The sequence below is a fragment of the Rhyacophila brunnea genome, unplaced genomic scaffold (assembly GCF_057557595.1).
Source record: "Rhyacophila brunnea isolate RB1 unplaced genomic scaffold, BYU_Rbru_1.0 scaffold_4, whole genome shotgun sequence".
In the NCBI taxonomy this organism is placed as follows: Eukaryota; Metazoa; Arthropoda; class Insecta; order Trichoptera; family Rhyacophilidae; genus Rhyacophila; species Rhyacophila brunnea.
Genome location: NW_028233068.1, coordinates 17,412,527 through 17,424,949, shown reverse-complemented (window position 1 = coordinate 17,424,949; position 12,423 = coordinate 17,412,527). Strand labels below are relative to the sequence as shown.

The 12,423-nt window shown below is 34.4% G+C and overlaps 1 protein-coding gene across 2 annotated transcripts in view; it reads right to left on the bottom strand.

Moving 5' to 3' along the window:
* Positions 1-5,615: 5,615 nt before the first annotated feature.
* LOC147067014 (venom protease-like) overlaps positions 5,616-12,423 on the bottom strand; it is a 29,504-nt gene continuing 22,696 nt past the window's right edge. For both annotated transcript variants that reach the window (XM_085954620.1, XM_085954618.1), the window contains exons 8-10: positions 11,043-11,181; positions 9,700-9,831; positions 5,616-6,343 (exon numbers count right to left, since the gene is read on the bottom strand). In XM_085954620.1, coding sequence (XP_085810746.1) covers positions 6,176-6,343; positions 9,700-9,831; positions 11,043-11,181 — 439 coding nt within the window. In that variant the 3' untranslated portion in view covers positions 5,616-6,175. The remainder of the gene's footprint in view (positions 6,344-9,699; positions 9,832-11,042; positions 11,182-12,423) is intronic.

Genomic DNA, 12,423 nt, shown 5'->3' with positions numbered 1-12,423 from the left:
TTCCGTGGCGTCCAGTTGTCCGGTGCCAAATCGTCCTAGACCCGTCAAATGATTATTTTCCGACTGCCTTTCTACAACAAGGCATGCTTACTTTTCAATATTTAGATCTAGAATCTTGTAGGTCTCTTCTGCTCTTGAAACACTTTTGCCTGTTATCGCGAGGGATGGTTTCCAATTCTGGTGACTTAATGAATTTGAATTTACATGCGCTTGTCAATTACATACGTAGTCGCAGCCATGATTTATTCCGGATCGGAACCGTTTCCTCGTTTCAAGCCTATCAGGCACCATTAACGACTGGTTTAAGAATAGTCAATGCACTCCCCAAGGACGAAGATATTTTCGGTGACATGCTATTTATTTTGTATTCGAAATTTTATTTTTCTGTATAAAATTGTACTCTCTCTCTCTCTTTCAATTTTTTTTTAAATTATTATTAGTTTTTTTTTATATATTCTCTTCTTCTCTCTTGTGAGGGTAATATTGGTAATAATGTAAATCTCATGTTGTGTACGTCTTGAATTTACATTTGCTATGTCCACAATGTTTTGTTTTCTTAAATAAATAAATAAATCACTAAATTAAAAAGATTTGTACCTATCCTATATATTTTAAGTATTTACCTATTTAATTTTTTATTAAATTATGTCATTTTATGCTTCTACAAACTGATGTGGATATTGGCCGCCTTTTAAAGAGGCTTCATTCAGCTACTGGCTCATTCAATTCTCTACCCATTACTACCATGCTCATGTGAATTTCCCAGACGCTGCATTCAATCGCGTAACCCACGACTCCAGAGTGACGTACCGTTACCGGCGGCACGTTATTAAGGGCGGATAGCGAAGAAACGAATACGAACACAGAACAGATAATAAATAGAATTCCGATAGGCTATAAACCAATACAGTACATTTTGAGGCATGGTTTTGAATGTGAGAGTGTATGAAAATGAACCACGTATTATAGTCATGCAATAGTATGTGTAATACACCAATATTAAATGAGCGTCAATGCATACCGAGATCATAACCGAGAGCAGTTGTCAGTATTTGACGTATGACGTATTCTTGACGCGTTTGTAAATTTATCCCGTATTCTTCCTTACTTGAGATCGGTTACCTGCTTCTTGTTACCCGTTAGGTATTGCAGTTCCCATTATTTCTGAGTTCCCTGGATACGAATATTAAGTTAGAAAAGTGGATGGTGGTAAACCACGACGCAGACGACGTGGTCGCTTCATTAGAAAGTGCTGAGATCTTGGTTAAAAGAATATTGGAACCGTTGAAAGTCCTAGCAATCTATCCTATTTTCGTATTGTACAGGAAAAAAAAATCACAGGGGGCTTCCAAACCTGTTAGCCCCTGACACGTTGAACGAATAAAAAAATAGCTAGGTCTACCAATCTGACAAATTTGCAAGCAATTTGAGAGCAAAAGGGGGCAGCATTCTGCCTAAATGGCGACACTTTGTCTATGGACGCTACTGCGACTTCATAAAGGGAAACTTTTCTTAAAATACGCGCGTCCGTATTGAAAAGGTCAAGTTTATTGTTTTATTGATAATATTTTGTTCCTAAATTATTATTTTCTTGTTCTACCTTAGAAAAATACAATCATAAAAAATAGACCAAATATAGTCGAATCTGACATCTTCTCAATGTTGGTTGCATTCATATATCAGCTGACCGATAGCTTAAGGGTTAATAGCAGTCACCGAGACAGCGAGAACATAATATGAGACTCAAGTTCCACTAGGTCTGCCATTTAATATATTAGTTTCCTGAGGTGTTCAAAATTATGTATTTTTCATAATTTGCCGTAAAAATCTATTGTTTTACATTTTTATCCGATTACTTGTACATACCCCACATTTATTCTTATTCGACTCAACGCTCGAAATCGAAAATTTTACGAAAATATTTAAATGGAAAAATAATAATTGTATTAAGTATATTTATTTTGTTATATATTATATCTGCCAAGGTCAGAGGGTCAAATAAAATAACAATATTGAAGTTTTTGGCATGCAAGTCTAATGCGTCAATTACATTGAGCTACTTTACGAGCTGTTTGTTGGCGAATTAATTTAAAAGCGGGCGATTCAACTACTGCGATTGTGATGATGACACCCAAAACTTTCCATTCGCTGAGAAGCCAAGAAGCTAGCGACTATTTTGACAGAACGTAGTTCGTTTTTTACCGGAAGGTCGCTACTACGCTCTACTGCGCAGACGCAGTAGGCCCACACGCCGGCGTGTAGCGTATAAAATTGACCGGCTTTCAATTTTTCTCTGTAGATTGTTTACAATCTGCTTATTAGCTTGTTCAATGATGACACTGGGCAACTTTACAGGCAGATTGTAAATTCGCCAACAAGCAGCTCAATGTAATTGACGCATAATGCATGCAAATGATGTTATTATTGCCTTAGGAAAAAAATATTGTTTACGACACATCATAAATATTATGTGTCTTTGATTTTATATTACTATATACGAGGGTGGGTCAATAATTCCTTAGAAAAAAGCATTAAAACAGTTCTTATTTTTGTATTTTTTTTTATTTCTCAACATAATCTCCTTGGAGCTCAATACACTTGGTTAGACGTTTCTCAATTTTTTTTAAACCGTCAGAAAAATAAGTTTTCGGAAGGTCCTCAAAATAAGCATTTGTCCGATCGATGACTTCTTCATTTGAAAAAAAACGTTGTCCACTTAGCCATTTTTTTAAGTTTGGGAAAAGGAAAAAGTCACTGGGGGCTAAATCTGGCGAATACGGTGGGTGGTCGACCAATTCGAACTTCAATTCTTCAATTTTAGCCATTGATCGTAAACATGTGTGAACACGGGCATTGTCCTGATAAAAGAGGATTTTTTTCCTGTTTAAATGAGGCCGTTTTTCTTCAATTTTGTTTTTTAGCTAGTCCAATAAAGATGCATAATAATCCCCTGTTATTTTTTTTCCTTTTTCCAAATAGTCAACGAAAATAATTTCACGTGCATCCCAAAATACAGTAGCCATAACCTTACCAGCTGATTTTACGGTTTTCGCCTTCTTTGGACATGGTTTGCCTTCGCAATCCACTGCTTTGACTGTTCTTTCGTCTCGGGAGTATAGTGGTGTATCCATGTTTCATCTACAGTCACAAAGCGACGAAAAAATTCATCCGGATTGCGTTGCATGAGCGACAACAGGGCTTTAGAGGCCACCACCCTATTGCGTTTATTGTCGACTGTGAGCAAACGCGGCACCCATCTTGCAGAAATATTTTTCATGCCCAATTTGTCATGTAAAATAGAAATGACGCTACCTTTTGAGATCCCTGTAACCTCAATTATCTCACTCAACTTTAATCTTCGGTCACTTAACACCATATCGTGGATTTTATTGATCATTTCTGGTGTAGTCAGCTCTACAGGACGTCCTGAGCGTGGTTCATCCTTTGTTGATGTACGACCACGTTTAAATTCATTTAACCAGTTATAAATAGTTGCAAGTGAAGGAGCAGATATGCCGTGAACTAAATCCAACTCATTTTTTATTTCCTTTGCTGTTAACCCTTTTATATTAAAATGTTTAATAACAGCTCTAAACTCAATTTTCTCCATTTTCCATTTTCCACAAGCAAATTTTTTTTTTAAATGTACGAGAAACACACAACAACCCGACCAATCTGATTGAAACTCCGCAGCATACTGAATCGGTAGTGCCGCTGCATGAAAACAAACCGCTTACAGTACTAGTCGCGCCACCTGTCGGCTTTTCTAAGGACTTATTGACCCACCCTCGTACTATGTGCGGATTGCCAAAAAAACTGTTATATATGACAATATTGTAATATTATGTCAATGCCAAATCTCCATGACATTTCCAAGAAACAAATAGTTAGGTACTTATGAGTAAAACCAAGGCCCTATATAATTAATATAATGGCATTGGCATTGGTAAAACATCATACTACTTGTGAGTCAATTAATTATATAATAACGCAAACACAGTCAAGTATACGGTATTTCGCAACGATTTACTGGTGACTTACCTACTTACCCAAAGTAGGCTTAACCGTCTGATTAGCACAGTGACGCACTCAGGATTTAATATTGGGGGGAGGGGGGGCAAGGAGGAGAATATAAATTAGTCCCATAGGCTTTTTTTCTTCTTCATATAATTATTTTACATATTTTCACAATACACGGCGGTATATTTTTACAGTTTCTCCTAGTTTTTTTTTTTTTTAATTGGAGGCATAATGGCGGTGTGACCGTTGAGCGTGTCATCAGTGACTGGCGGATTGGAAGTGACTAACAGCGACCATGCTGGACATGTGCGCCAAGTATACTAAAACATTACTCAAATAATATTGGTTGTGCTACCCGCTTGGTCTGGAGAGCTACAATATTAATTATGCCAAATTCCACTGAAAAAAAAGTTCTTTTGATTTACAACACCACCGACTGTGGTGGGTGTAAATCAAAAGAGGGTGTAGTCGTTCTTTTCGCCGAATGTTTATCGTCGATTTTTGGTTTTTTTATTGAGGTTCCAAAATATTAATTGAAAATGGACAAAAAAGAGTATTATTGCATTTAACTTATACACAAACCTACCAACACAACACAGCCTAATTTCGGTCTTTTGTCTATTGCACTCAGTGTACCTACATTATGGCTCCCACATCCTGAAACGGACCCTCAGGCTGGGCGAATATTTTGCGGGCCCTCTACCTACCGCTAAGATTAAAGGCAGTGTGAAACACTACATTAACATTTTTAAAATTGTGTTTTAGTTCAAATTAAGGGTATCTACTTATACAGTGAATTATTGGCGATTTTTAATACATCTACTTTAATAATGGAGCCGTCGAGTATTGACACATAATAATCAGAACATATATTGCACAATTATTTAATTTAAAATTTGTACGGCCATGAAATATAATAGCGCCGCAGGCGACTTTTTCACTATTAAAGCTAATTAATTATGTGTGTTCATTTCACTTATCTGGTCAACCCGACACGCCGGGCCCCCAGGCTAGAGCCCTGTCAGCCCTCCCCAGCCATGACCTACACTACTCCGGAATTCGGGCGGACACCGAGATTTTTTTGAGAGTTCCATTAGGGATTGGGTTTCTAAAAAAACCGACATTGGTGTTTGGAAATTTTTGTGTTAGAAATTAAAATCTAAGAAATTTTTCTAAAAAGGGTGCTGGAGAATAATTACAAATCATTGTTTTGCCGTGTTTTTATTTGTCTAAGCACAAGGTATAGTATGCCTTTCAATTTCAATTTTTAAAATCATTCTGATAATTTTCATGTTTGGGGGGTGCCAGTGCCCCTTGCCCCCCACTCCTGGGTTCGTCAATGAATAAGCACATTATTTAGTGTGGGCCAAAAAGAAGAGTGTTGGTTCATTATTATATCATTCAATTCTATTATGTATTATATTATACACGTATAATTTGTATAATATTTACGGAAAATTATCAAATGCTCCGGTTCATAAACTTTTCTTTTAATGTGAAACAATGCTACGATTATCATACTAATTTCTCTCTAATAACCAACAAAGTAGCTTTAATAGTGCAAATACGGATAGGTGAAGTAAAACAGATTGGAATATAGAATAATAATACAGTGTTTTATTCATAAAAAATAAGGATACACTTCTCCACAGAGAAATCAAAGATCAACATACAATTAAAGTTTATAATCACAATCAAAAGATAAAACAAAGTTAACAAGATAAATAGGTAACGTAAAATTCAAACTCAATAAGTGATGATATAATAAAATAGAGTTGGTTGCGGCTTTACTAATCACTGAATCGATTTTGCATATCATCATGGAGTTGTTTTTTTGGAGATTGGCAGTATTGAAACAAGGGGGCTCACTTTGAATGGTGATCCCCATTTTTAAGAAACATGTGAAGAAAGCCCTTTAATACTGGTTATTAGGCAATATGTATAATTTTATACTCACTTTATAGGTGCACATTTAAAACAATATATTTTTACACTCTTAGTAGATAACGTTTTTTCAGCTTCATCGTCATATTTTAAGTACGTAGTTATTTGATATTTATGTATTTAGTTTGTCTGCTTCAGTTACATGTATATGTTTACAAGATTCGTGCGTTTCTTTTGTTTTAATTATTCTGCATCTGTCATTATTGTGGCATTATGGCCAGGCAATACTTTCGATCCACGGGACGTAGGCGGCAACCCTGGAATAAACGTCAGGAATACCTACAATACCGCAACGTTTACCGAAAGACAAAAGTCCCACGATTGTATATGTGCAGTAGACACTCTTGTTGGGTATTTGGGCTGGACCACCGGCGTCACCCTGAAAATTAAAATCAGTGATCAATTACGCGTTTCTTGCCAGATTAGCGTTTTCAATAAATTGGCATCTAATTAACAAGAAATTCATACCACGTACAATCTGATGTTTTTGACACCGATTCAACAAAAATCAACCTTCTGACCTTTGTCGTACTATTTTATAGATTTATTAATTTTTTACAAATAATTTATATGATTTTATTATTGCATATTATTGCATATTATTGCATATTATTACATAATTTTATATTACATACGTCATTTAGAATTAATAAATCGTCACTGTACAGGTCAATTGACGTAACCCTCAAATATCAATTTGTTCACTTATTATTTTATATAATATTTATTTATTATTTTATATAAGTATAGTATTTTATTACAAATTGAGAATTTTTTTTATTGATACAATGTCTAGTATCTAGCGTTTAGAGGGTTGCAGCATTTGGCTGGATTATTTTTTGCCAAGTTACAAATGGCTTAAAAAATAGTTTTCAATTATTTTGAGATGACATATTTTTTTGGTATTTATGATAGATACTTGGCCAGTTCGCGGAAGGGATGCAATAAGTCCATTGCCGTCAAAATGTCGCTTTTGTGAAAAGTGAGGGTTACAACATTATTATCGGCCTGTGCAGTGACGAAATTATGTATAAAAACAATAATAACAAACGACCAAAACAAAATAAAAGACAAAAGGTGTAAAATTAAACGATATAAGAACATTTATATTCAGAGGCGCGTTTCCCTAACGCAACATGTAACCGATTCGTAAAAAAATTTAAAAGGGGGCCTCCGAAGAGTTAAGAGCATACTTCAGTGAAACGGCAAATAATTTTCAACTATAGGTGCGACGAAATTTCGAAATCGCTGCCAATCGGAGAGCGAAAGTCGAGCTGTGAACACTTCAATTTTTTTTTGTGATGGCATCGGGGGAATTAATTCTTAAATCGTGTAAAGATGACTAAAAAACGTTACCCATTTACTTGAAAAAGAAAACATGTCATTTAATATATATTTATTATTACTAATAGAACAAAATACATAACATTAAATGGACGCATGTTGAATTTTGATGACAAATTATGTTTTGTTCTGCACGTGTCGTTTGCACAATATTCACGTCGCGTAGTCACGATAGTTTTAGACGGTGCCCCAGCTGAAAAGTATAGCCTTAAAACCTGCCACTCAGTTATTCAAGTATATTTAAAATTGAAAAAGAGGCATATTTCTCACAAAGTGAGTTGAAAATTTGTATTGTCCAAAGCATATAACTAAATCCCTGTATACAAATAGGAGTTCTAATAAGTCTTAGTTAGAAGTAAAAATAGGCTAATTAAGTAAACAGTAAACAAAACCAAAAAAACCCTTATGCAACTTTGTATCTTTGATAATATCGATTTCTTTTCAATGTGCATTTATGAACCTATAATTATAGCAATTAACAAAGATCGGCTACTAAGTTGGTAGGTATTCTGCCGTAAGTATGTATCAGTGACGATGGGTGGAGCTAAGCTGTTAGGAGATCTGACATAAATAGTGCACACTAAACTTTGCCTGCCGTATTAGTTTTCATTGGAAGTTTAAGATGGTTAGATTTTAAAAATCAATTAAACCCTGCGGAAACTAACCCATAATAGATAATAGTCTAAAAATGTTCATTTATCTAGAAAATATCTAAAATTATGCGATTAAATCATACATAATTTAGGATATTTTATAGATACCTAGATTAATATTTTTTATCTATTATGGTTTGGTGGGCAGGGGTTAATGAATTAAAAAAAAAAAAAACCAACACCATGTGTATTATGTATTGTTAATTCAACGAAAACAAAATAAGTATGAATGAAAAAGTTTGCACTATTTGGTCGGATCGTCCATACTCCATAGCACAACAAAACCATTACGGTTTGGCTTAGGCAAGGTTTAATTGACTTTTGAAAACTAACCAACACCATCTGTAAATAAATTGCAGTCCTAGTTCAGTAAAAACAAAATAAATACATATGACTGCTATCTACAGTTTAGCGTGCACTATTTATGACAGATATTAACAGCCTACTTCCACCCTTCACCACTGGTATGTACCTATTAATGGATTATGATTTGTAATAAAGGAGACTATTTCAATTAAACCATGTCTGTATAATTTATACAAAATAAATATTGTATGAATGCATGAATTTATTTGGAAAATTAAAATTAGTTTGTTCATTTTTTATCGTAGGTTGCCTTAAAATCAGTCAATGCGTCGGGCATTTATGTCACTAAAAGCGTCACTGCATTTATAATATAAAACAATAAACTGAAAATTATAAAACTATTTATACTAGTTTTCCCAGTGTATATAAAATATCCCATCCAGTCCCCTCGATACCTCGAGAGTACTTAAACAGCGACTGCATACCTGTTTGGATTTATATGCTTATTTGATGTCTCAGTACTCAGTTGAACGGCACTATTTTTTTTTATCCGTCAAGCAATGACCGATCTCAGCCACCGTCTTCAAAGCAGACGGTCCTCAGGGTCCAAATGTCTTAAAACCCAGAGAACAGACAATATTATATAATTAGGTGACAGACAGTCGTATTTTTTGGCTTTGTTAGACTCAGCAGTAATAAATGAAATATGTACATAAATACGTATTAGAAATTGATTGTAATTTTGAAAATCATTATTTTTGATCGGAAATACTGTTAGGTATAGTTTTTGAACAGTGAAAATGGGGAAACATCATTATGTGATTCGCTTACGAGACTGGAGAAGGTATTTATATTTTAATTATTTAACGATAATAGATAAACTCATAGCGTCCATTCTTTTTATTACTTATGTGGTTGCTTGTTACTGTGGGAGTCATGGTTGGTGTGATGAATGAAGAGGTCGAGATTTACTGGTTACTCCGATAGATAGAGGAGAGAGTTTTATTTGCAGCGTAAACAGTCGGCACAAGAGTGTGTTACAATACTTATGATACTGTTCCGAGGTCCAAACCACGGTAGAATGAGATGCTGTGCGGAGTGATACAGAGACTGAGATACTAACATACCGGGAACTTATATTCGAGTGATAAGTCCAATGAATTATGATCCGCTATTTATTGACGTACTCACAATCAAAATAATATCTTGAAAAGAATATTTAGGAAACAATTATTATAATTGAATCAGCTACTATATTATGGAGTTTGCGTCATCGGATATAGCTGACTATGTGGAAAATGGATATCACGGAAATAATCATTGCAGTCAGCTATTTACTGAGTTTGCCATAATTGGATACTACGGGAAACTGATATTTAATATCGCCGATCAATATGCTGGCACGGATTGAGTTGCTTATCCCCATACTTACTTGGCAAGTCCCTTTCGCGTCCGTTCTGCTACCATAGCATATTTGCGTCGCGTTGTCGATGCCTTGTGCCAAGTTTACTGTGGGCGGATAAGAACCGGAACACTCGGCGTGCGGGAATTCTTCCAACTCCACCTGATCGAAAATACATACGATGAGTGCATTGGGTTCATTATTAAATTTAATCAGTAGGTACGAATTTAGTTTAATAGCGCCTGCAGTGGAGTAGCGGATGTAATGCAGCGCTAGAAATAGAAAAGTTTATGGACATGTTTCTGAAAATATTAGCATGAGAGTTTTTTTGTTATAATATAGTACCTACGTAATGACCTTATACGGACAAATTCAATTTGTCGTTATTGAAAAACAAATTTTGTTACGCACTACTAATAAAGATCTGAATAGGGAACGCTTTTCAGGGCTGCAGGCAAAAAAAAACCATTTTTACGAACTATGCTGTCAAAAATGGTATTATAATTTTTCATTATTTTAACTGCCGCATATAAGCAGTGTATGGTTTGTCTACCCTTGCGAGTCATCACTGGTTTGTACTTATAAATGATGTATTATTTCCGATCGTTTAATTAGTTAAATTAGTAATATCATACAACAAGAAGGCGAATCATGGAATACCTAACCCAAATTAATAAACGTAAAAAATCTTAACTCCACTGCACAGTTATGTACCGAAATATGACTATATTCTAAAACATTAGAGCGAGAGGTTTAAAAGAATACTATTTTATGTAACAAAAATACTTTATGCAGTCATCAAATGTTTAAAATAAATATGAGAGATAATAAGGCTTCAAAATTATATAAATAGATTATCTACAACGTTTAGGGAGAGTCCAGGATCATAGTTTGAAAATACAATAAAAACTCAATTTTGACCTACGACGAGCATGTGGGCCGTTAATCAGAATGTATGTTTTAATAAGATCGCATAAAAAATTTATACCAAACAATACAAAATGTTATTATTGCTTGTAGGGTGTATACGACATGTTAATTTTCTTATTAAACTTGATTAAAAAATGTAAATTAATGTAATGTTTCTTTGTCATAATAATTTGCGAACCGGAACAATAGTGACGAGGATTTCACGAACTGGAGCTGAGCTCCGGTGCGTTTCAGTCCATTTTTAGCGCTGATATAATGACTGCCTCTTCAGTGCGCTTTCTATAATAGTATAATGGCCACATAAACCGCGAACTGTGGAACTACGTTTTAAATTTATTTTTCATATTATGTATCGCAAGGCCTAGGGTGAAGTCGTATGTGCCAAATGCGTTCGCTAGTAAGAGTGTCATCATTCATAACTTATTTCTATTATTTTAAAGTACCTTTTGGAGAACATTACTTGGTGGTTCATTGTATTTGAGTATTGAAGTAACTCCCCATCCAGTGACAAATGCTTTGTTTATATTAACGGTTGGGTCTACATGGAGACATGCTGGAATTACAGCTGGACCAAATGTTGCACTGCAAAGTAAATAGGCAAATAATTATTATAAAACAATTAATGGTTACCTAACTATATTAATTTATTATTTACATTCTAGGCGATTCTATTATGACCAAGAAAAACGATATAACACACTCTTCTCCCGTAGAGGCAGTTTACTGTGGCGTCACATGATAGTCCGCGACATGCACCATAATATATTTCGCGCTTAAGGGGACGCTCTACAGAAATGCCCTTGAGAATTGAAAATATGATATTTTTATATGTGGTCCGAAATAGTTGGTCTACTAGTAATATTAAAAATTCGCCACCGATGCGTGCCTCAAAAGCAATGGTCACTAAATTAAATTTAAAACAAACAAACTCACTCACAACTAAGCGAGTATGGGGTGACCAAAAAATAGTATCTTCTAATATACTTAAATGTTACTAAATTCAATATGTTAATCAACTGTTTGGTGGGAAATATTGCAACCAATATGGTGGATATTGTGACGTTTTTAGACTTAGAGTTTAGTTTAGTAGTTTAGAAACTTAGAAATAGATTAATAACTTTTTAACCTGAAATTGTACGAGATTTAAACTTACGAAGGATGTTGAAACACATATTATCTACATACATTTTTATTTCATGTGCTATCCAAAAAACATTATTAATGAATAGTATTTATTTTTAATGCGTAAGACCTACATCATTATTAAAAGTAAGTATTATTTAATTCTAATGCATATTTTTAAAAAACGTAGAATATATTTAGTGATGTACCCGATTAGTTTAAGTTTAGTCTGACACTTTTACAAACTAGTAACGCAATTTTTTTATAATATATACTAGTAAAACAATAGATAGGTACCATTATTGTATTTTGTTAGTTGAGTAATGCCAATGCACGAAATAATTTATAACGCCTAAAAATAAATATTAAGTATCGTGCAGGCACCCTATATAATTTTATTATTTTTCACATTGTTTTACATTCGGCCGGCTGGCGAACAGCGGTGACGGAACCTAATAAATCATTGCAATGAATTATTGCTTTACCGACAATAATTATTATTATGTTTTTAAAATAAAATCTTCGATGACCAGGGATTTTGTTGTAAATTTCGCTCTGTGGACTCTCTTCGACTGAAATATGAATCATACTGGCCCCTGTTATACCCACTCTTAAGCCTCGTAATAGTCATAAACATTCCCTGGGGTGATTTTCTTTGATGTTGATGAGGCGAATCATTCGTCAGAAAATTCGAAATGGATG